General features: G+C 38.5%; 1 protein-coding gene across 1 annotated transcript; it reads right to left on the bottom strand.

Moving 5' to 3' along the window:
- Positions 1-3,213: 3,213 nt before the first annotated feature.
- Positions 3,214-26,085, bottom strand: LOC148592728 (uncharacterized). The gene is made up of 20 exons (XM_088533958.1): positions 26,055-26,085; positions 24,126-24,960; positions 23,226-23,376; positions 22,625-22,753; positions 21,923-21,987; positions 21,764-21,820; positions 21,567-21,665; positions 17,364-17,431; positions 16,642-16,729; positions 14,914-14,983; positions 14,276-14,348; positions 13,575-13,658; positions 12,694-12,823; positions 11,990-12,034; positions 11,822-11,903; positions 11,632-11,724; positions 8,923-9,002; positions 7,416-7,459; positions 3,890-3,969; positions 3,214-3,582 (listed from the first exon to the last, which is right to left on the bottom strand). Exons 1-20 carry the CDS (start codon positions 26,083-26,085, stop codon positions 3,460-3,462), a joined length of 2,427 nt encoding a protein of 808 aa, XP_088390084.1. The 3' UTR covers positions 3,214-3,459.
- Between the last annotated feature and the right edge of the window lie 246 nt (positions 26,086-26,331).

Genomic DNA, 26,331 nt, shown 5'->3' with positions numbered 1-26,331 from the left:
ATTTCATATCTGCACAAAGTGTCACAGTTAATGAACACACATTTTACTGGAAGTTCAAATATTTTAAAAACTTTTTGCCTGCATCTGTAGTTTGCCTGTTTTTAATTTCTTTTATCCCTGTCTCATGCGCATGATCTTCTATGATACCATAAATAACATATCGTTGCTTTCAAATTTTGGTATTTAGCCATAGAAACGTATGAAAGTTGAGAGCTACTTGCATCCCTTGCCTCCAAACTTCAAGGAAAAATGCCTCATGTCCTAGTAAGTCTCACATTATTGCCAAAGAAATCACTTTCTGATTTTGGGTATTTTTTCGCTTCTGGCCGAACCTGCATAATTTGGAAGATGCAGGAATCTCACAAACTATCTAAGATGAGAGGAAATGGCCTCAAGTTGCAAGGTTAGATATTAGGAAAAAAATCTACATGGAAAGAGGGGTGAAGCAGTGGAACAGGCTGCCCAAGGAAGTGTTGGAGTCACCATCCGTGGCAGTGGTCAAGAAACGTGTAGATGAGGTGCTTAGGGACATGGCTTAACAGGCATGGTGGGGGTGGGTTTACGGTTGAACTTTGATGATCTTGAAGGTCTTTTCCAACCATAATGATTCTATGATTCTATCTGGTATTTGTCCTTATCAGTTCCTGTGACCAATAGATCAGGGCTCCTCATGGGGGGAATAGGAAGGATCCTTCCAGCTGGGGTGTGCTTTATGCTTGGAAACGTGAGACGTTTCTACAGGCCAGGCAGTGCCCTGCCCAGCACGTCTGCCCAGAAGGGGCTGCATCTCGGCCACGTTTGCTGGAGATGCTTGTGCATGGCAAAGCCTCAGCAGCACAGCACGCTGCCGCCCCGTGAGCCGCCCAAATACTTCATGTCCTTTGGAGCAGGAGTTTCAGCAGCCCTCAATGCTGAGACACAGCCATAAAAAGCAAGGTGTGCTAAATCAAGAAATAAAAGCAGCTGATGGACCAGAAGGTCTGTTTGTCAAAGTGGTAGCAGTGCATACGTGGAGGTGACAGGCAGGGGAATGACAAGAAGCTGATGACGGTGCCAAGACCTGGGAAAGTCTGGAGTCATCTCTAATTCTGTTTTTGCCCTAGGGTTACTTTTTAATACCACGCAACTGTGTAAAGAGGTTTTTTTTTTTTTCCATACATGATTATTTCCATACATGAAATGCTAAAGAACTGGGTATCATTTTGGGAAGAGTTGTTATGCACACGCCTCTGACACACCTAAGTGACAAAGCTATCTGCTATCCAACCACCATTGTATCAAAGACACTTTCTTTTATGAAATATATCCCCAACATCAAAATAAAGCAGTAGTCTCTACAAAAATGTTGCACAATAAGCTAGTTTGAGTTCACAAAGTTTTACAGTCTTCTTAGCATTCACTCTTCTCAGTGTCTGCCTCCTGCCCCATTTCTTCCCTTTTCTTTGCTATAGCATTTTTCTTCTTTTTTTGTACATTTGTAGGCAGTTATAACTCATATACATAACAGTGTTACACAAAAGAAAAAGTTGAGATCTCTTCAAAATAATCAAAGCCCACAGAAAACTCCAGAGATCAGTTAAGATACTGAGAAGATTAGACATACTTAGGTACATACTTGCATTGAAATTCTGAAAATGTTCAAGTGTTCAAAAGTTCCTTTCAAAGAACAGAACAGAATTACCATCTTGAGGACACACAATTATCTGGCATTATTCATTAGGTAAAAAATGACAGTGCAAAATATTAAAAAAGTGCTCTCCAAGAGTATGCTTTATAGAACAGAAAATTTAAATCAAAACATTTGTAAAAAAATAAAAATTAGTCCCTCCTCCTCCTATCTAAACTATTGCTATATGAAATTGCCTTATTCCAGTAGAACTAGGTAATATTCAAAGCAGGAAAATTTTAGCATGAGATCAGAAATAACAGCATGTTATTTTTAACCTTTTTCCATATCTCCAACAGAAACAGTCTGTGATTTAACCCCAAAGGAACTTGTTTTAGTTGCTTAAAATTTGGTCGGGATCTTCATAAAACTGTGTTTAAATATATATGCAATGTATCTCACATAATACCTTACTTAGATGTGAACAATTGTGTATCAGGAGTTCCTGAATAACTGTGCTGATTACAGTCACCAAAGGCATTCAAATCTTTTTATTGGTCTCTGACAAAAATTTCTATTATTCCTATTATTTCTATCGAATTTCTATTATTAGAGAACTGTTTTTCCTACTAATGATATTTCTAGAAATAGCTTTGTGAAATGTTAATTATGTCACTGAAGAGCCTCTGTTTCAGAGTCAAGTGGCACTCAAGGACCTTGGAACAATCCATTTTGGACTTGAGAAGAATCAAGGTAATGTCAAGAACTAACAGAACCCTCAAATAAGTGAATTTTGCTGGAAACCTTCTAGCGTAACATTGCACCTGACTGATCACTTATCAATTTGGCTTAATTACAGACTGCTTTTTGTGATGTGTTACCTGAGTGTCAAACAAGAATGAACAGGACCCAATTCACAAAACAAAGACCATCTCTCCCCATTGCTATCCAAAAGACATAGCTACATAGCTACATGTAACAGCTGCAGCTGAAATTAAATATTTTCCCAACACTGGTTTTCTCTTACAGCATCATATGGCTGGATATGAAAGACACATCCACCGGAATATGTAAATAATGAGATACTCTCTTGAAAGTCCTTTTCCATGTCCAAACAGTGGAAATTTCCTGGCTCATTATATCTGTGCACCATCAATCTCGGCAATGTTATCAAAAGATAAACTTTCAAAGAGAAGTGAGCCAGGCTGGACAGACATCTGACTGGCAAAGAGCACTTGAAGTTATTCTTGGACCAGTCATTCCTGAGACAGACAAACTCACTCACTATTTAATTCAATGTTCTTTAAACTTTTCCTTGGGAGTTTAATGGAACGCAGCAAGGGCAGAGAGAAAAATATGCAGCAGAATCTAAGTGCAAGATCATCCCTATTCCAACTCAGCAGAAGACTTTGGAATATTTATATTTTCAGAACACAAATACATTTGTGTGAAATTTATTTGGAGAGTGTGTCACAACATGTGAAAACATTCATCAAAATCCTGTAAAATTAAAACTTGCAAACTTGCATATATGGATTTTAAATTGACCAGCCATTAAAACTCACAGAGATCCAACCAGTAAAACCTGATTTCTGAGACAGTAATTGTGATAGTTTGACAGCATTGCATTATTGAGATTCAAATGATTGTACAGATGAAGAATTATAAACAGAATATTAATTACTAATGCAATCATACACAGTAGTCCATTTTCTTATTTTTTATAAAGTTCATTTAGAGAGTAACAGCTTCCAGTCCACAAAGAAAAAGGAGAAACATTCCTGTGAGTTGATTCCTTAATCCCATTTGAAGACCTGAGCTCTGACCCTGATCTTTTCTCTTACTTGTTCAACTCAGGATGAGCAACTTACTTTAAGATCTCTGGCCCAGCCTGGTGGACGTAGAGAATAACCCACCTTCTCTGCAGCCTGTTGTCTATGAAAGGGGTGTTGTAAAACCTGCTGCAGGAGGTGAACCTGGAAACAATTTAAAAGGGTAAATTTTTATACAAGATATTTTCCTCTAAATAAGTCTCTGACACATCATACAAAGCACTCTCCTGGCTCTAGAAATTATTCCATTAATTGCTTACTATTACTAGTGCTATCAGTTTTGTAACCAATGCATATTGTAACTGAGGGCTTTAACAATCCTATTAATATGACTAATGGTTATTGGTGTTATATAGTACACTCTTGCTTAAATTGTAGTATGGGTTTCAAGTGCACACAACATTTAAAAATATGTATATAAATATGCCAAGAAAGAAATAGCCAATTTTACCTCTGAAAAATCATTCAAATTTGCTTTTTGTATTGCTGATTCTGCCATCCAATTCCTAAGCACATACCTAGGATTAACAGCTGAAACAAAAATAAATCATATTAAATTCAGTTACACAAGTTCAATAAAAGTAAAAAGCAGTACACAAGTTACTGAAATCTCTAGAAAATTTTAATTTACAGTTCAGAAAAATATTGAAAAGTAAAAAGAATGCATCTATTCATTTTTATACAGATCTTTTTTAACTTGCACAAGTACCAGTGACAGAAATCATTGCTTATGTCTAATATGGAGAGAAAAAAAAAAAAAAAAAAAAAACAGAAGAAGGGTATTGAATGTCACACTGGTAGGAGAAGAATTTCAAAATGTATATTTCAGCAGACTTTTCAAAAACAATTAGTTTACTAAGGCTAATTTCCTGTACATTTTTCCAAAGTCACTAACTGATTATTCCACGAAGAGATTAGTGGAATACCTCAAGATCATTTGCTTACCATACCCAATTTCATTCAATTCCCCAAATCAATGTTATGATCTTATTTTATTTACAAATAAATGAAGAGGGGAGAATCAAAAACGTATTTTAGATAAAGACATTAAACTAAATATATTCCCATTTCCCACCTCACCCTATTTTTGTATCTCCTCAGACTGCTCCTTCAGCTTGCAAACATGATTTGTCTTGCAGCTGACTACCAAGGCACCTGATGTCTTTCGAAAAGAAATGATAACTTGTTTTGCCTAAAGTTTTGAGATTAAACAGTTGCAGGATAAAACTTCATAAACCTGTGGTAACTCCCTGGACAGAATGAGTGCTTAGTTGTGTGAGCAGATCTCTCTGTAATAAGCACTGCTTCTGAAAAGCACCACTTATCCACCTAACCAACTTGAATTTACTGAGGTTATATAACCAGTGAACAAAGACTCGTGTAGTTATTTTATGTATCACAATACAACTGCATTCTTTATGTTGGTAAACGAATTATAGCAGCTCTAAGCCACAAGATTTGTCTTAAAGGAGCATTACACAATGAGTCTTTACAATATTTAGAAAAAGAAATGAAAAAAGTAAATGACAAAAATGATTTTCTGCTGCAAGTAGTGATCTCCAACCACGAATGTTCCTGCCAGAACAAAGAAGGTGAAGCTCTTATGAAATAAGAATGTGGGCTGAAACCAAAAGCCAACAACTCGCTGCTGGGAATCCTAGCATCTCTACATAGTCATACCAACATCCTTCCCTAAGCACTAAAAGAAATGTTGTCTCCCCTCTTGGCAAAATGATTTGCTCTGGACAAGTATTTGATTTAAGCCAGTAAATGGATTTTCAGCAGTGAAGTATGATAATATAAAAAGTGTATTAAAAAGGAGAATAAGTTATGTGTGACTCATGGTTTTACTGTGAATTATAATTTTTGGTATGACTCATATTAGCAGGAGAATATTCGTCCCAGGAAAATATTCCTAACAATTGCAAATTGACATGTTTCACAGTGAAGCTAAAAATATCTAAAATTAAAATAAGTGACAAGAGAATTATGAAAGAATAAGATAAACACAGCAAGAAAAGAATAAAGAAGAATTTCTAAAGAGAAAATTGTGCCCTTATGGAGTTTTACGATTTACCCTACAATTTTTTTAATAAAGAAATAAGATGACAGACTTGTATTGGGATTTGGATAAACTCCCAAGGATCTAAGTCTATACAGTAGAAGATAAAGCACTAAGAACTAAAAACTTAAGAATGATAGAAAAAGTCGAAATAACTAAGTGACCAATTTCAGATGCTTTAATGTAATATCCAGCAACTCAAGACACCAAGGTGAAGCCCAGCTTGAAAAATCACATGCTACACACAACCAGGTGCCCATAAGTCAATAATTCTTAAGTTCTTAAAGGGAATCAAATGGAAAAAAATAAATCAAGTCCACAGGCAGCACGGCATGCGTCAAGCCAAAGGCCCAGCAACTCCTGATATTGAAATAGCAAAAAATGGGGAAAGAAGAAGATCCAATCTCTATAGTCCCATCTGGTGTGACAGTTTAGAGCATTCTTTATGGATATTGATACAGGGAAAGTCTTCCGGTCTTTATGACCTGTGATTTCAACCACTGCAAATATGAACAGGCACATGCTCTGTTACTCAAAGACACCAAAATCGAGAGAACAGCAGCCTGGACTAGCAGCCCTGGTGCGTTTCCATCACCCCATGCTCTTAGGCATCAGCTAACTGATACAGCTATGACTGTGTTCACAACACAAAGGGCTAAGGGCCAGACATTTAAACAGAAAAAGTCTTGATATTTAGTAATAAAATTCAGATCAAGTAAGCATCCTAAATGTCTAGACTTCAAACCCAGATTCTGACATTTCTCATTTCAGCTTAATTTCCGTGAGACTGCTCAAGTAAGTGGAGCAAAGCCACAATGCTGAAAGTGAGCAGCATTTTTCTGTTTTTAATAAACAACCAGCAAAGGTTTAATGCTGCACAACAGAAAGAAGTGCAGTTTATTATAACATAGAAGAGTAAGCTGTACTTCAAAATTTTTGGATCATTGTTCAGCGTTTGGCTTTAAATAGATACTGAAATTAGGAACAATACCTCTTATCCTTCAAATGCCTAAAATAATGTGCATGCGTGAATACGTTCTCTCTAAAGTGAAATGCCGCTGCAAAGATAGAAGGGTCTTTTTTACATCTAAATGAATTTTTCATCTTCAAGTTAGTTATTTAAGCTAAATATTTCTTCATAAATGCAAACAATGAAATTAAGGTTTTTTTCTGCTTTTTGGGGGAAAAGGATATTTCACTAAGGATGAGGAGGCCTTACATTAGCCAGGGAACTTCATTATCATTCGATTTGGGTAGGAAGTATATATGTACACACAGCCTAGCCACATGCACATGGCTAGGTCCTAATCACAACAACACTGCGTGAAACTGCAGGTAGCTACAGAGAATTTACAGTATCACAAGATTAGCAACAGTATCATGAGACTAGAGCTTATCCTCTTCAGGAAAAAAAAAAAAGTAGTACATTTCAGTGCTCCTCAAAAGGAAAAATAACTAACTCTTTAGAGACGCATGTAAAATGCTAGTTGCCATCACTAAACATACCATTTTAGGCAGAGGGGAATTTTTGAGAAACTTAGCTTGAAAAAGCAAAAGATTTCCTCAAAACACAGTTATTCAGTTATTCTCCTCACCAAAGACGAAACAAGAACTGAATCTTGCGCAGTCCCTTGGAAGTCAATAGGAAGAAAAAAGGCAAAAAATCCCTCAAGAATAAAAAAGAGGGGTGGGGGGAACCTTCCCATATTTTTTTTAAAAATCTCTGATAACCAAGTTTGCTAGCCCATCTGATGAAGAACTGCATCTGTCCTCAGACCATTACCTGAGGCTGCCACCATTTTATCATCTATTTAAATGAAAACACTTAGGGCATGGACTGCAAGTGTTGGGGAATACATTCTTTATCAAAACTTTCCTATTTTTCTGTAGAGCTCTATATGCTTGTTTCACTTACTTGCCATTCTTTTTCTTCTCTTTGTGTCAGAATCACCTTTGTTACTAAAAACAGAAAATAGAAAAAATATCATGTCAGTGTTGCTCATTTTACTTTTCTTGCTCATGCCACATTTCCACTTTCTTTCACTACAATAATCACCTACTTTAAACAAAAATAAGCATGTATTTCCACTGTTTGAACTACAAGAACTAAATAAATGTTATCTTGATTTTTTTCATGTTTCTGCTAATCCTTTTTCAAGGCATCAGCCATGAAAAAATCAGTTTCTATCTTTCCAAACTGGAATACACTTTGGGTTTCCTCAAAAAAAAAAAAAAAAAAAGGTGCATACAGTAGCTGATTGCAATTATAAATAATGAAGACATTCTTAACAATTCTTTTTTCACACTGTAGGTCTATTTTATATTCATGCACCAACGAAAGTGATACTCACTCTTCCAGTGGGTTTCACAAGTTCCAAATCTACAACACAGCTATGATATATAACACAGCTATACATATATATATATATATATACACACACGCACACTCTAAATATTTCAATCTCTCTTTCTCCATATATATATGTGTGTATATACGGACTTATAAATCTGAAGTACAGCTATAATACTAAGTATGAATAAAAAAACGTTGTGTGTGAATTTTGGAGCACGCTCAGTTTATCCAACTTGGCTTTTTTCTTTAAATCTGAAATTGATACAGCTAATGAGTGTTATATTTAATTATTTTTTAGAATATTTTATTTCAAATCTATTAAAATCACTAAGGGTTCTGCTGTTGTGTTCCGGGGAGGCAAATGTAACTCTTTAAGAAAGATTATACTTGAAAAATATCACACCCTTTCTTCTAAGTTTCGCTACTGGTACTGATTTCCTCCCTGAGACCTGTATTAATAGTCTACAAGTACTTGATACATATATTATGGGTATCTCCAAATTATAGGTATCTTCCAAATACAACCTATGCATTCACAATTGAGCCACATCCACCCCCTACCATTCTAAGACAATACTAGTATGGCTGCAAAATGGATTTGGAAAAAAAAAAGAAATATATATATTATATATATATATACATATATATATATATATAAGCAGCAGTTATGCTGTTATTGCTATATATGTATTGCTACATATTTCCCTGCCTGACTTTCGCATTTCTGGAATGAATCTAAAGGAGTGATATTTTAACAAAAACTATTAACTGAAGAAATGTGATTGAATGATCACTGAAGAGCAACAAACATGGACTGCTCCTCCCATGCCATTTCTTATATATCTGAGTGTCGAAGCAGAACTACAGTACAGTCAGATAATACAGTACAATTATGTAATTATTACTGAAGCTCTCAGAATCTAGAACCATACAGACAAAAAGACTTTTCAAAGCATATCTGAAAACAGGTTTTTGGACTGACAAAAGATTATGAAAAATCTGACCCAAGTCACTGTAGGAGGCACTGAATTTGCCTCCTACAGACCTGCTGTCCCTGCATCAGACTTACTGGTTTAACCTCGAGAGGTACATAGCAACCCATTCCGAAAACAACTTGTGTTTAGCCAGGTCCTGCAGAGCCCAGAACTCCTGAAGAGAAATAAATAGAAGGGATTTGGGGAACAATACAATGACCCTCAACCAATTTTCTCCCTCAAAACTAGTATCTTATTCAAGTTATATCTTTTAGATAGTGTGATATCACCATATTAATTAATAACTGAAATACTTCCAAGATTTAATTCTTCTTTTTCATAAATTTATCCTCTGACTGATTTTATTATTTTTAGGTGCTACTCCTTTCTAAGCTTGCTACATGGATCAAACATGGACATGTTTGTACTTTTTTTCCCAAAAATTGTGGGGTAATTAGAAGATAATGAAAGTCAGGGTATGGAGAAAGAGGCTAATTTAAAGTCTATAGGCACAGGAGAAGGCTGCGGTGATTAACAGAGACAGGAGGAAGGGAGGAAGGGTGAAGAGAAAATCTGGAAATGGAAAACAGGCAGTAACCAGAACTTGGGGTAACCAGCTCCAGTGCTGGACAACAACCACAAACTAAGCCTCCCTAGCAGGCTACATTGAGTTAATGACTATGTTTCACTGCTTGGGTGAAAGAAAGTAGCCGAGGCTTACAGCCAAGAAAAGAACTTCACTGAAGGAACAAACTGGAAGGAAATGACAGATAAAAGGAGATAAAAAGAACAAATACAAAAAATAGAATGGGAGATGAAAAATATGATGAAAAAAACATTTGAATAAAAAAATGAGTTAAAAAAGTGACTAAGCACGAAGGGTCCAGCACATGGAGAGCAGGTGAGTGTGGGCACCCAGCACTTCTGAGGTGTGCAGGGTCAGGCTGCTCTCACAGGAGCACCGAATATTCCCACTTAATACCAGAATGCCAAGATTCCTGCAGGGCTCCTGAAGGATTCTGGCATTCTCAAAGCAATTTTAATGTGCACTGGAAAGAAAATAGTTATGTGATCTACAAACCAGCAAGCGAATCTAGCTGGCCACTGGCAAGCTGTTAGTGTGCAAGTAAACAACAGGACTTTTATATAAAAAAAGTCTTAAAAAACACATCTTTTTTTGCCTGAAAAAAAAAAATGTACCTGCTTTACCCCATCAGTTTTGGGACTCAGAACTTGTGACCCGACTTACTTAATTGTCTACAGAAACAAAAAGATCAACCATTTCCAAATGAGGCTGCAGACAACCCTCAGAGTGGTAGCAAGGCCACAGTTACACTATGATCTAGAAATCAGATTCAAAGACATACAGAAATAAGTCCAAAGTTAGCGAAAGGCAAGAAAGCTTCCCAATCTGTGCCTTCGAATGGGGGACACACAACTGCAACTTGGCAGTTGCTCCACAGTGCATGAGGGAGATTGCCATTCTTCCTGGCATACGTAGGTTGTTAAGAAATAGAAAAAAATCCTTCTTATTCTGTGGAGAAAAAAAAAAAAAAAAAAACCTCTCTTACAAACACATTTATCTCTTCCCCACACGAATGATAATTCCTGCAGTTGTTTGCATTTTCGTTGCTTGCCACTAGAAAAATCTCAATATTTTAACCATTAGTGGCTTCATGCTCACAGAAAAATTCAGATGAAACCTCTTACTTAACAGAAGAAAAGCATAGAATTTGGTCAGATCATTTATTTATCTGGAACATAACTAGAAATAACAACTTCTTACTTTCACACTATGCTTTGCAGTCACTCTGATCCACCTCCCTCCAAAAATAAAAACACCCTCACCTGCTCTCTTGCCCTAAATTAGATTCACAGACAAAAAAAAATAAGCCAGAAGTTAGGGAAAGACAAAAAATGTTTTCCAAGCGAAGTGATTAATACTAGTACTTGCCACACAGAAAAGGTAATGCCTCAAGAAAGAAAATCCTTTTGGCTCACGCAAAAAGACTTCCTTTTTTTCCCTTCCAGATCTGGTACTTAAGAACTTCCTTTTCGCAGTTTCCATTCTACTTGTTTTTGCAATTCTTGCTTGCTAAGCATCTTGCTCCAGATCAAACATTTCCATCATATTTCCATTTCTGAAGACTGCACCATATGCAGGCTATGAAATTCATCCCTTTCCACAGCCAGAAAGCTTAAATCCCTTTTATTTTAGTCCTGAAGAATAATTTTAGTGGGAGTTACCAGCAAGGCAGGATGGAATAGTAAACCAAGCAGGACCTATGCTGTGCATTCTGTGTTTAGGCTACACGTAGGACCAATCTTGTGCCCAGCACAGGGCAGGGTCCATGACAGGCTGAGATTATAGCAAGAGTTCATGAGGTGGGATCTCACTCGTCATTAGATACTGAGACAAGCTGATGGACCTGCTAAATACAGGTTTAAGCCACCTGTTAACTCCACTTTAGGTGAATTTGATGCGTTCAAGACTGAAATTGCTCACATAAGCCCCATCTAACTTTGCTTGTGTCTTGTCTCATATCGCACCTATGCCACAGGCTGAAAATTTGACCTCAACACTCTTCATTAACATATCCTTCATTATCAGACAGAGAATTAACAGAGGATAATAAACAGAAGATATAACTCCCTAAGTCTCCTGTCCCTTAACAATGCACATGTTTCCCAAGAAAATCACAGCTTCAGGGGTCGTCTGTTACACCAGGGATCCCTCCCTCATATCAATGTTACACTTAACCTGATTTCATATTGAGCATTCCTAAAAGAGGGTGTATTAATACCTCAGGAATATGGAGTGCCTTCAACTGGTCTTCAGTAATTTCGCTGAGCTGTCGAAATGTCATTGTAAAATCAGACTTTGTATCTTCCATGAGCTAGTGAAATTAATAGAGTTCTATCAGTGTTTTTAAAGGATTAGACATCCATCTCAGATGTTGGAAAAATAAATAAATAAGCAAACAGCAAACTCACTTTTAGGAGAAAAGCAATCAAATAGTTATCGTTCTCATTCTCCCCAAGAAGACCCAGTTTTCTTTTGAATAGTTCTGTAAAACTGAAAAACAGTAGCAGTAGTATGTAAATTGTCACTCAATCTATTTTACAATATTGAGGCTACAAACTCTAGCTTCTAGAACCTACCGGACATAGTAGTGTTTACCATATTCCTCTATAATCTGTGAAGCTCTGTAAAAACAAAAGAAATGTAAAATTCTATAGAATTACAATACTACTGTGTTGAGTACAGCAGCCCTGTTGTGCACAAAAGGAGAAAAACTTCTGTTTAATATCTATCAACTTCCATATTCTGAGTCAACTGGGATTTGTAGTGAAAAGAAGACCAAGGGGAAACATTTTAGCAGGCTTCAAATACATAAACCGCTGATGCAAAGAAGAAAGGAACACAGTCTTTTGTTTTCACTTTGAGTAAGAAATCACGAGTTTAAACCGCACAAACAAGATTCATATTAGGAATATTTACAGTAAGATATTAAAATACTTCCTTGTCATTTAAGAAGGTTGTAGGAAGGCATAAGCAGGCAGCTTTAAAACAAAATGGATAAACTTGCTATAGGAAACTACAGGTAAAGGATTTACATTAGGGAAAGGAGAATGACATCTTGAATTGCTTTCTAGTTATATTTTGCCAATTTATCACAATTGGGGAAAAAAAAAGTCCTTCCCTCCCTCCACCTTATTCTGGCAAATAACCAATCCAGAATCAATTTCCATTTAGAAATCAGATCTTAAAAGCTAACCCCTCTCTTTCCTAAGCAGATGGTGATTAGAGTCTCTCCCGTCTCTCTAGTTCTTTTAAGTGTTAAGATATTTTAAGGATTACTTACAGCTGCTTTTGCCTGGGATCCAATAAAGGTTTTAGAGCTTGTAACAGCTTGTTCAGATTAAACATTCCAACATTTGCCTGGTTTCCAATTTTATACCTCCCTTCATCATCAGATGTGTTTGGAACAAAATCTGTTTCAAACAAAAAATTACTTTTCTACAATGGAGTAATGAGAATAAATAATCAATGTTAAAATAGTGATTAAACACAATTTTTGTTTGTATGTTTAAACAGCACACTAATAAAAGCCCTGAAGGTGCTAAATATTTAAAATCAGAATACAAGCAAAACTATTTAGACTAGATTAATTCAAGATCTAATATTTGCAAATACTCACGAAGGATACATCCTTCGTGCACAAGTTTCCAGATGTCACAAGTGGCATCTTCCTACTTGAAGGTACAAAATAATTCAGATGTTTAAACAGTAACCAACCATTTTTACACTAACAACAATTCTTCATTTAATATACTTTACTAAATATAACAGACTAAACAAATACTCATACGTTCAGGCTCAGGATTTACATACATTTTTGGAAAAGTAATATATTTTTTTAAATAGGCTACTTGAAGATTTCTTTATTTGTATAACCAAGCTTTATATACTCACTTCTGAAAAATCAGGAGTAAGATGTTCATGAAATTGGATTTAATAGACATTTCATCATCAAATTTTTAAAACGTGAAATGGAATCTATAGAGTGTATCATAAAACTGGCTTCTGATCTGGACTGTACCTATTTTTCCTAAATACTTCAGACAATAAACATACATACTGAGAATAATTTAAACAGTTTCATTGACAGAGAAATAATGTAAATTAATATATGGAATCTATTTTAAGTCAAAAGATGCCTTCAAAAACATCGACTATACTCACTTGGATCATAGGAGTCCATAAACCCAAATGGACCATAATCTATTGTTATGGATAATAAGCTGAAGTTATCTGTATTACATACACCTGGAATGAAACAACAAAGAAAAACACAATTCTGTAGCCTAGAAAATCTGCTGTGAAATCAATCTAATGGACCTAGAAAATGAGGTAGATAATTATCTCTTTTTTTCTTGACCTGGCAGGCATTTTAAGTACAAAAACTAGAGACTGTTTTCTACCTTATCTTGCTTGTGGTTTCTATACCTAGGTGGCACTGTTTCCTTTTCCTTTGAGTACAACACAGTATCGAAACAGTTATCTTGCACATCTGATCAGATATTTTCTTTGCCAATTCACTGTGTGCTGTATTAGCAACACAATGTTATTGAACTTTTCATAATATAAATCTTATACACTACAAAAAGTCAGGTTCTTATGCAGATGTATCAAATTCAGAGTAATGAAAACAGTTTTGAGGAGCTCACATTGTTCCCTTCCTTGCTTCTGTCAAATACAGTCAAAAAAATCAGAAAGCTATCTCAACAGTTAATGAAAAACTTGCATAATATTAACGGATATCAGATACTGCTATAGACAAGGATATCAGAAAGACTGAGGAGAATTAAACATGCCAGTACAAAAGTCACCTTTGTAGACACTCCTGTAAAGCCACCACCACAATAGTACGTGCTGCAGCTTACCGTGTGCGAAACCCACCGACATCCACAGCGCAATCAGATTTGCAGTCTCCAATACAACTGTAGAGAAAAATTCCTAAAATCAAATACATGTTTTACTTCGAGTCCTCTCAAACAAAAACACAGAATACAATAAACAACATAAAAAATGATTAACTTTAAAATTATTCCATACATTCTATTTTTAAACCTTTGCCTATAACTGTCAGGACTTTTTGTTCACGTTGTTAAAAGATTATAGTTATATAAACACACACAATTGCACTGAGACATTAAAAATTCTTAAAGGGAACAGGGACTATATATATATATGCTATGTTTATATAAAGAAGAGCATAATTCGCCACCTTGTAATCACTATTGACTTAACTGAACTTCTGGGAGGAAAAAAAAAGTCTACCAATAAATTTTCACACAATGAAAAACTGTGAAGATAAATATTCATATATTTCATTTTCAGAGAGAAACTACTGCAAGTAGTTTTATATAAAAGAATATTTAAATATTTCTCCTATAAAAACTTAAAGCTTTTTCCTAATTTTAAGACTTTTTAAAATTGCAGACTTTGAAAAACTTTGTATCATTTTTTGTTCAAATGCTTGGGGGAAATAATAATAAAAAAACTTCTAACAAAGACTTACCAGATATCTGTTTGAATCATTCATCGCTACTGATGGAAAATGTTCTTGAATGACAAAGTCTAGCAACTTTCTGTAATAAGAAATGCAGAATTCTTTAAACAAAATTGGTACTTATAGATCTGATAATTAAAATCCTTATTTTTCAACAGGTGATCTCAAGCCTGCTGCAATCAGTTATGAGAAAACTCAATCTATTTACTGCAACTGGTTTGAGGTTAAGCCCTTTAAAATGCTTAGAGATAAACTCTAGTGCTCCAGTTATAAATATGATTGGGGAATATGATTGGGGAATGATATAGACTTAAAACAATTTGTATATTATTTTTTTGGAGTATAACAGGATCTGTTTTTATATGCTGTACCATCAATCTTTTACCAAAAAAAGTTTACAGGTTCAGAAAAAATGCATATCATTATAAGGAAGAACTCTGTATCAGAATTCCCCTCACAGAAAGCTTTATGGCTGGATTTCTAGGAAGTTGGGCTACTGTAGATAAGTGGTCATTCCCAAACCAGGGGACATAATGTTGCTAGATGACAGGCTTGGGAATCTGTAACCATTCGCTATGTTCAAAAGCTCCCATATGTCCCCCGCTAGCCAGAGGCCACCAGGGCTAGTGGCTGCAGGAGCCGCCAGCACCACCTCAGCGCAGGGCAGCAGAGCAGGGCTAGGCCTGGGCCTGTGGCGGGGCTGCATCTCCGCTGGGGTTGCAAGGCCATGCACACAAGTATCTAGGTGTTACTTTCTGATCAGGTTGACGGAGTAAATCCTCAAATTCCCCTTAAATCGTGACAATTTTAGCGAAGCATCTAGCAACCTGACCCTTTCCAGGTGCGCAACCCATTGCCACTGAATTTTAGCTGGTTGCCCCAGGACATCCACTTTGAGGAGAAATCTCTGAAGAGGAGGTGCAGACACAAGGGCTGCTCCTAGCCACTCTGTCTGGGGGTCCCCTCCAAAGCAGGCAGGAGGGAGTCATCCACTCTGCACAAGCCAAAGTGATCTGTACGTGCTCGTTAAATCCACAAGTCACACATCCTTCGGCCAAAAACAAGTACAGCTGCATCTTAAATTCAGTTCCTTAATTCAGTCTTCCATTCTTACAACAAAAATCTGTTGCAAGATTTCAAAACAAAAGGAAAGGCTCTCAGCGCACGTTCACGCAGGAAGTTATCTTGAACAGTCAGTTACTCTCATGCACAACTGCTGCTGCTTCTCCTTTTCTCTCCATTTTTAAGCACTCCAAAATAATTTCTGTTGCAAGTGATTATCAGTCAGTGCACAGCCCCTATGGAAGAACAGCCAATACAACCTAGTACTTTAAATTATTTATGGTATAACTAAAAACTTGTCATGTCAATTGCTTGAAATGAAATAACACAGTTCTCTCACCACCAAATTAATAATGTTTTGATAAGAGGCTTAAAATTGCACAATAACTGATTATCCAATACACTTTCCTAATTCTGCGTGTTCTTGGAAACTATACATCATACAACATACTTAAGCTACTAATTTATTTCCTTTTTCTGTTAATGTAGTTTTACAGGTTAAACTGAAAAAATAGGGGCTTATTCTATGTATTTACAATTTCTTGTTAAACAAAACCCATTATGCACACAGTGGTTAGTTACTAAAACTACTGCAGCTATAAAGACTTCTAATACATTCTAATATATATTTGTCTGTTAAAATTAATAGAGCTATTAAGAAGATTAAATTCAAACCTTTGTAAATCCAGTTCTCCAGAATGAGCTAAGATTTCTAAGGATCCTATACGAAACCATGACTTGGCAAGGCGTAGAACTATTGCACCTTAAATACAAACACATATGTTTAAATGTAAACAGAGTTTCAGAAAATTTAAATAATTCCATAATAAAAGCAATTATATGCTATTTATATAGACATATAATTTACATATTTATATTTAATTTATATGAATGCTCAACATATGACAGATGCATCTGTATAACATTACTACACACACATTTTAATGATAAAGTTTAATTTTCTGGAAAGCAATTGGTATTTTTTACTCCTCCACATCGTCATATGTTTTATAGGTTGCACTATAACAGCAAACAAAAGCAAAATTTCAGCACTGCATTAATATCAGAATGCCATCAAAGATTCTAGCAACAAAGAGGCAGCCAACATAAATCATCTCTGATTTTTATCTAGTTTCCAAAATAATTTGTCTGTAACGATATTTCAAAATATAAAATTATATCCCTACAACAGACATGCCGTGATCATAACAGTTTGCTTCATTTCTTCATGCTAAGCAACGTTTAAGGCTGATTTTCTCAGGAGAGGTTTTGTACCTAAATAACTGAGATGAGATCGACTATATACTTTTTATTACATATATACGAGATACATTAAAATTACTTTTGCAATGGAGAATTTAGCGTGGCAATATATTATTTCCATATAGGTTCATTACCTCTTTCTTTCGTAACATTGCCATTGTAAAACTGGTCTCTCCATACATCATCGTCACTTACAACTAAGCTGCATGAAACAAGAAATGAAATCTTTAAAAACTCATCTTAGCAAAAATAAATCACATTGAAGTCCAAGTCATATTTTATAAAAATTTATGTTTATTTTTAAAGGAAATCTTTTTTTTGTGTTCACGAATGACAGGCAAACAGTACGCTGAGCCTTAGCAAGCCTCATTTTCCTTCATTGGAAAGATGCATTTCTTTTGTATTTATACAATGCTGTCTAATTTCCATTCCCTATGTTGTTCTTAGGGAGCGGGCCACATTCAACAACTGCTGCATTCAGTTTGGAATCTTAATCATGGACTCGTATTATGGTAACATAAATAAGTCACAAGTCCTCTGAGGACACAGCAAAATTAGAAACCAAACTGTTGCATCAGACTATACATTGCCCTATTACGTGAACAAAAACTGTTTTTTCCTCAACTTCATGGACAGCTTTGCCATCCTTAATAGTCAGGGACTGCAAATCGTATCATCACAAAAAAAAAAGGCATAACTATGATGAAGCATTTTATTTATCCCTTTCTTCTTCACTTTGATTTTTAAAGCAATCTCCTTTTCAGTTGGCTTAAAATTTTGCACATCCTATGAATTTTCCTATTTGTCCAAATGTTGAGACTTGTGAGTGCTTAGAAGACCAAAAATATATATTTTATTTTCTAAGATGAGTGTAAATTGTGAAGTGTTTTAGAACAAGCTATGCACTTTTTCTCTCTTTTTTTTCCTCGTTACAACTTGGGAAAAAAAAAAAAAAAAAAAGGAATCGATCCTAGCCAGCCACTCAAGGACATCATTTTCTTCTAAGCTTTATGTGCAGGAAATTTTCTCCCCAAAGCAACTAAGATTACAGTGACAACCCAGCAGAAGTAACGCTTAGTGCTCTCTTTGGCAAAGGCCTCCTCACAGTCCTCGCAATAAGCAGAGTGCAGCAGGAGGAAAATTTACCTTGTTTTGTATAAAACTTATATTTGCTTACTGATAACTGGAAATTGTCCTTCCATCCAAAAATTCCTAAGTGGCTTGCTACTGAAAATGCAGCTAGTTAAGGCCACCCATTAGCTAGTTGAAGACTTCTGTACAGAAGACAGAATCAAACTTTCTTTGGAAGCACCAGGAAAGGACAAGAGGTCAACCTAATACTCCATTCATAAATATGACTGCAGAAGTCATATAGAGTTAAAACAAATCCCAAGTGTTCTATTTTCAGAGCACATCAGATTATGTTTTTACATGCTTCACTTATGCATACATAAATGCACTAAGTAAATGAAAAAACATTATAAGGAATAGTTCATTTTAATTCTTATACAGAGAGGTTAGTGGCCATAGTAACTGAGGGCTCCAAATTAAATTATTATTCTAATCTACTACTTCAGAATCCATCCAGTAGACATCCAAATTGAATGTGCTCTGTTAACTGCAAGGAACAGGCATTGACTTTTTCCAAAGGGATAAGGGAAAAAAATCTAGGAATGGAAATATGAAAAGCATTGCTTTGCAAGCATTTAGAGGGATATTGGATAAAGTGCCAGAGGCTACAGGATAGGTCGTCTACACTTTCTGTGGTGCTGCCATTATTGGAGGTGTATCAATAAAAGCAATATTAGGAAAAAACAATCCAGATAGGATTCTTTTGGGAATAATCATGTACAATCAGTGTGCCTGTAACAGTGGGCATAAAGGGTGTTGACAAACGAGATGGAAGAAAAAACCCTAAACATTTAAGAAAACATACGTTTTCAAAAACAAGGAACAAACTCTGTATACTAACAAAAACAGTGCGTGCATAGAGCATAGAGAGAGAGAAGTGGTCAGAAGAATGCTACTAAATTTTACCATTTTGAACAAACATCTACCAAAAGGACTGTTAATTTTTGACTATGCAACACTTTGCAGGATCTCTACAAAATTCCTGCGGAATCCTCTTATTACTGACAGAAAATCCATGGAGGCAACAGCATTTGGTTACTTATTAATACAAGCTGATGGACAAGTAACTCTTGAGAGCTGGTCAAATCACTGGGCAGCCACAGAAATACACATTCTCACTCTAAAAGGAGTTTTCAGATGGCCCCTGCAGTCAGCACCATTACTGGAGAGCAGGCAGCAGACCAGCTGTACACACAAAGGGCAATGGAGCACTGAAGTCACTACTAAGTCAGAGACGGTAGAACAGCACTCAGAAAGGGACAGACAGATCACACCCCTTCTACCCTGGCTCTAGTTGAAGGGCTAAACTTTACTTTCTCAAGCTCCCTACATGTTGTTCTGCATGAATATCAAGGGCCACTTCACTTCAAAAACTCACTTTGACTCGTTGTGTAATGCTGCTTACTGGGAAGCCCCAGTATGTGACTAAAATGGTACCATATGAAGAAATGTTCTTTATCTGGCAGTACAGTCTTAAGCTGTAGCACCCTACTGGGAGCTCAGCACTTGAATTTAATTGAGCAAATCAACCTGCTGGGTGCTCCAGGATAAGACACGAGGCTCTTACCCACGCTTGTGCTAAGACTTGACAAGAACTCTGTAAATGCATCTCACCAGCCTCCGTACAACGGCTCCCCATTGGGAAGAATATGGGCATCAGCTGGGGTTTTTCCAAATTAAGCCTTACGAGCAGTCTGGAAACTTGTGCAGCATAGTCAAGAGAGCCAGACATTGAACCAATTTGCCAGCAGAACTAAGGCACACTCTGTACTCAGTAGAATTTGTGCACAGTTAAGGAAGTATTAGTTTTGTGCTGAAAAATTTGTTGAGACGACAGCAAGAAAAGGACGTAACCTTGCCACATGCCTTCCTGCTGATATTGAGACACATTTACAGGTTTGCACCAATAACTAACAGCAGAAGGTCCCAAGTTGAAGTCAGTGAACAGACCATCCAAAATGTCATTTACAAACACTGCACTCCAGCATGGAAAATGTGTAAAAAATAATGCTAGAGAGATTTACAGACACTTCGGTGTTCTGCAAATAAAGACACCTAGGCATGTGGCAGCTTAAGACTTTTTTTTTCAGTACAACACTTACGTTTTTTTAAGTCTGAAATTCAGGAGAACAAACATGAACTGTCTTGGAACACAAAATAAAATATAAATTTTAAACACAGTAAGGTGAGAATCTTGGTTTACTTAATGCTAATAAAAGATAAATAAAATAGTGTTCTTCTTTGATTCAAGCAGAATTAGTTCTAAACACATTTTTGAAAATTTTAAAGGAATTTTTATTCCTTTTCTTTTTAATCTGGAAAAAAACAATAACCAGAAGGATAACCTTGTATAAATAAGGATTTGAGAACAATTACCCACATTTGTTACAATCTGCAATATTAATATTTATTTTATCTGGCTGACAACTTTCTTTAAGCAACTGGAGTTGAGGAAAGAGAAAGAATTACCAATACGTCCATATGACGATACAAAAACAGTCTCTTTCCACATCTGCCCATTTGATCTGATTCTTCAGCTAAATGTTTAACTAAAACATATTAATACATTCATCCAGTAACCATGTAAAATATATTCAGAGACTCATTCATTATCCCTGTACACTAGAGGTATTAGCATTACTTACAAACCAGGAAACTAGTCCTCCTGTTTTTGCAAGGTTTTCATCGAGAAACAGAGCAAAAATATTTTCTTTAAAGAGAAGAAACTGATTGAAGTACCATATAAAAGCTGGAGAGGGGACTTAGTGTCAGATGTAATTAAACTAATTTCCACGTTTTATTTTCTTTACAAAATCAACTAGATTACAAATTAAGGTCATTTGGTTAAGACAGTCTTACAAGCGAACAAGAGCCATTCACCACAATACACAGACATTACACAATATAGTGCTTAAATAAACTAGTATTTAAAATTGTACCACAGATATAAATGCATGAAATACTTGCTGGAGTTCATTGTTACTGGAAAGTGTCATATACCAAAAAAAGAAGAAAATGCAAAAATACACAAAGAAAATGGGGATGTATTTGTATATGTATGAATGCATATGGATTTTGTTGCATATGTATGAAAAGAAATACCTATCTTTCAAGAAATCAGCTGTCCTGCTTTGCTGATGCTCAATTAAACTCAGTCACAAAATTACCTGAAAATAAGGATGCTGCGAATAAGAAAAGAAAAATACCTAGCAGCTCTGCTGGTAGGAATTCCAAGATAGTGCATAGCTTCACTGCACAAAAATTCTCGCACAGAAGAGCGAAGCACTGCTCTTCCGTCGCCATTCCTACGGAGGACAGAGAATAAGGAATAGATTGTAAAACCAGGGCAAATTTTAAAAAGAAAGCATGCAATTATGGTGTTTATGAATTAACTGCAGTTTACCTGGAGTATGGGGTCTTTCCTGAACCCTTTAACTGTAATTCCCACCTCTCACCATGCCTGCAAAAATACAGTCACCATTCATACACCAAATCTTCATGGTATCAGGAATCAACTAAGCAGTACAGAGAAGTAAATAAATCATTTAAAACTATATCGCACCTGTTTGTATACACTCCTATCAGGTGGGCTCTTCCATCACCCAGCTGACCTGCCCAGATACCAAACTGGCAAAAAATGAAAATCAAGTCATTTCCTCTCACCATCTTTTATGGAGTTACACTCTTAACACACACAATACAAATATGTGGAGGCACTGTTACCTAAACAATGCTAGAACACATATGCTCAGGTAGGCATTAAGGCTTCGATCCCTAAAACTGTCCTTCCAACTCACAGAAACAACGAAGCAGAAAAGCACAGAAAAAGAGTAATGCAGGAAACTCCTTTTCTTTTCTCTACCTTCTAGCTACTTAAGTACAGCTACAGCCTACGCATCAAATTGTACCACTCTTCTACCAGGAACAGTCATAGGGATTTCAATTAAATTTAACTATAAGTAATCATGATTATCACAGATTAGAGCCTGTCAGGCAGCAAGAGTGCTAAGCATACTCTGCAGCTAAACCAAGGTAAAAGATAGTTTAATTTTGGCATTAACTGAGGCAGAGAAAACTGAGGCAGATATGAAAGAATGCTGCAGTTCTCCCTCATCTGCATGTGACCCCTTACTGCAAGGCAAATTTGCAATCTAAGTGTTCATAATCATTCACATACTTATAGATTATCAGGGTATAATTCGCATGTAAAGCTCTATATATTATTACATATTATTCCACCTGGAAAAACAAGTGTTAGGGTTACCTGATGACCTCCATATCTGTGAGCCAAAGGAACAGACCCAAGTGTCAATTTCTCACCACTGACCAACTGAAGAAAATCATCTTTTCCTGTGACCGATATATCAAGATCCAAAATACTTTCAATAACGTCCTGAAAAGAGAAAAAAAAAGTCAAAAAAATCAAACTTTTAATGGCAATGAATGTCTTTTCTGTTAAATGATTTTTTCTATTAAATAAATGTTTTTCATTCTTAAGAGAAATATCACAATGAAGGTGCAGAGAATGAATAGTGTTTGAAATGTTCTGTATGTTTAAGCTCTGTATCACAGAATCACAGAATGGTTGAGATTGGAAGGGACCTCAGGAGATCACCTAGTCCAACTCCCCTGCTCAAGCAAGATCACCTAGAACATGTTGCATAGGATTGTGTTGAGGCAGAGTGTATCTCCAGGGAAGGAGACTTCACAGCCTCTCTGCACAACCTGTTCCAGTGCTGTGTTACTCTCATGAAGCTAACAAGAAAAAGTGTATGATATACAAATATTTTAGTACTTGTATTAACAATTAAAACATGTATTGATAATCTCTATCAAAAGCAAAGGAACAAAAAGTAATAGCCAACCTTTGAAACAGCTACAAGAAGAACTCTAGATTTAAAAGGTGTAGGATAGGCAACTGAAAAAATGCAGTTTCTCACATTACGGACGTAATTTTCCTGGATAGGATCAATTGGAAAAGTATCTGTAAACAACAACAACAAAAAAACAAGAAAACTTGATAAAATAAGAATTAGCCATATTACTCTTAATACATTTCTCCTTGAAGCCTGTCAAAATACTTCAGAAACAACAAAATCCACCACTCTCACCACACGAAGTAGTAGTAGCCTCACATGAAAAGCAAGCCTAAATAAAATCTACAATTTTCCTTTATGATTATTCTGAATACATTCAAGATTTTATTCTGTTCAGGATGTTTTAAAGGACTGAATTCTGTAGTTAAAGAAATAGACTGCCCATGCCAGTTTTAAGTGCTAAAACATATTTAGGATTAGCTCGGGTTAGTTAGAACAGACTCGGGGCAGGCTCACATTGCATTTGATTATACAACCCTAGAAGGCATTTTCTTTGGACTGAAAAGTCAAACAGCTTCGCGCACAGCAGAATATACGAAGCACAGATGAAGTCTCTGCACACTGGTAACTCTGGCTTCACACTGACACCTCCCCATGCAGTGGTGATCACTGAGCAATGTAAAAACCAGCCTGAAATCTTCTCTGAGCTAAAGAAAGGGCCAGAGGACGTCCTGTTGCTGTGGCATAACCTACATATGCAAATGATTGCTTCATCCTTCCTTCAGAAGTCCTCTGCACCCTGATCCAAGATTAAAGAGGACAAATACTGTTTTAAACACTGGAGTAACAGTATTTATTTAAACATTTTCACGCATTTCGGCTGATAATAATCTTATCCCTTATTAAATACAAAATCCCTGTGTCAATTACATCTCTCACCACTGTTACGAATGATTCCCAACACCCCCAAAGAGAACTGCAGCCTCGGGCGGCAGCAGCCGCAGGTCGCGCCGCTGCTCCCTGCTCCTCAAGGCCGCACGTGGAGCCACCCGGGGACGGCCGCGTGGCCGGCACGAGGGCTGTCCCCTCCGGCAAAGCCTGGCCGCAATTCTAAAGGCAGTGAGGGCGCACTTGACTCCTTCTTCCTCATCACTAAAGTTCAGCTCTTGTCCCCCGAACGAGCCCGGAGGCGGCGCAAAGAAGCCGCTGGGCGCGCACCTAGGAGGCTCCCCGTGCCCGGGCGCCAGGCGCTCAGCCCGGCCGCTCTCCGCTCCCCTTGCTGGGGGCCACAGAGCAGCAGCGACTCGTTGGCGACGAGTGGAGCGGGGCCGAGGTGCCGGGACGCGCACACGGGCTGCCCCGGAGCGGGGCCGCGGCCCCGGGCCGCCCACACGAGCCAGGCGAAGGCCCAGGCCAGGCCGCGCCCCCCCATGGCGGGGCGCGAAGCGGGCGCCGCTCGCCCAGGGCTCGGCTCGGCTCGGCCCGGCTCGGCCCGGATGTCTCGGCGGCGGCAGCGGCCCGGGGAAGGCGGTGGCGACCGCCGCGGCTTCCGCGTCCGGGTCGCGGCGGTGCCGGGAGGCGGTGCCGGCGCGGCGGGGCTGCGCGGCTGGGGGACACCATGGTCCTGCGCGGCTGCTGGTGGCGCTGGCGGAGCGGCGCCTCGTGCCGCCCGGCGCCGCCGCTCGCCTCCGCGCCGCGCCTGCTGCCGTCCCCGGGCCGAGGCTCCCGCCCGCCGCCGCCGGGCCCCAGCGCGGCGGTGAGTGCGGCGGGGCGGCCCGGGCGCCTGGAGGTCACGGGCAATGAATGGGGCGGGAGCGCGTGGCGGCTCCGCGCCGCGGCCTGGAGGCTCCCTGGGCTTTGTGTTCCGTGAATTGTGGTTTAAGGGGGAAACCGCGCTGGGTCGTGGAGAGGCCCGTCGGTATCAACGTGTGGCCGAGGGGCAGAAGGGCAGCGGCTCCCGCGCGGCGGCCCTGGCGGCGCGGAGGGAGCGGCAGGGCCGGGCCGGGCCGTAGCTGCCGGTTGCTGCGGCGTAACTGCCCGCCCGCCTTTCGGGCGAGGGAGAAGGGCCTCCCGGGGTCTTCACCAGGTGGGAACGTGTGGATGATGCCGTCCATTCGTGAGCGATTCTGGATGTAGTTATGAGTACGTTCGGGTCAAAGTTGTGCTAGTTCTGGGTGTGTGTGGGGGGGGTCCTGTCACTTCGTTCACACGCCCCTTCCCCTCGAGGCCAAGACTTGGTGCTGGAATGCGCAGCCTTTGCTGCGTCCAGCACCCCGCGAGGTGAGACCGCGGTGTTGAGGAGGGGCCCACGCGCACGTCCTGCGAAGGACGGGCAGGAGGAGCCCAGCCCTTGTCACACAGAAAGCCATAAGGGCACAGGAAGGACTTGGAGACGTGCTGGTCATGGGACTGGCACCCTTGCCTGTTGGACTCTGAAGCCAGTTATCAATGAGCTGCAAGCAATAAACTGGAGTTTATTGCAGCACTTCTCTGCTCCTTCCTGCTCATACTGCCTTTGAGTGGGGAGCACAGCAGGTGCCATGGAGCCTGTGCTGTTGTTTTACTCCCTGCATGTGAGGAGGGAGAGAGAGGGTTCAAACCACAGCTGAGGAGACACATCTGAGGAGACAAACCACATCTGAGGAGACATGAGGCACAAATTTAGGGAACTCTCGTGCGATTTTGTCCTTTTTAAGACACTCTGTGCAGGCTTTAGGAGTGCCGCAGCCCAGTGGGCTCGGTGAGCACGCGGCTGTGGTGATCAGCACGCGGGCTCCCTCGGAGCGGCAGGCCTGGGCACGTTCCTGGCAGCACCGCTGCATGTGGAGCACATGTGGGTGTTTCCTTTCCCAGCCTATCTCTGCCGGCATCCTGTACCTTGGCCCAAATCCTCCCGCAGACTCCTCATCTCCGAGGAAGTATCCTTGGAGAGATTGCTGGCTTAGGTGGCTAAGTTCTGGCAGGGAAGAAGCATGCGTGTAAATTGTAATAAGCAATAAGGTGAATTAAAACTGCTCTAGGGCATGTTCTTCAATAGGTGTGGTGGTTTACAGAAACAATGCTTAGACTGTTCTCTGTGTCTTGGCTGGTACTCTCTAGATTTATCTGCACATGGGGAACATTTGAAAAGAGACTGTACCTTCCATATGTACCT

Source organism: Tinamus guttatus, unplaced genomic scaffold (assembly GCF_059628265.1).
Source record: "Tinamus guttatus ecotype Peru unplaced genomic scaffold, ASM5962826v1 Tinamus_guttatus_pri_ptg000530l, whole genome shotgun sequence".
NCBI classification, from domain to species: Eukaryota; Metazoa; Chordata; class Aves; order Tinamiformes; family Tinamidae; genus Tinamus; species Tinamus guttatus.
This window is presented reverse-complemented; position numbering and strand designations above follow the sequence as displayed.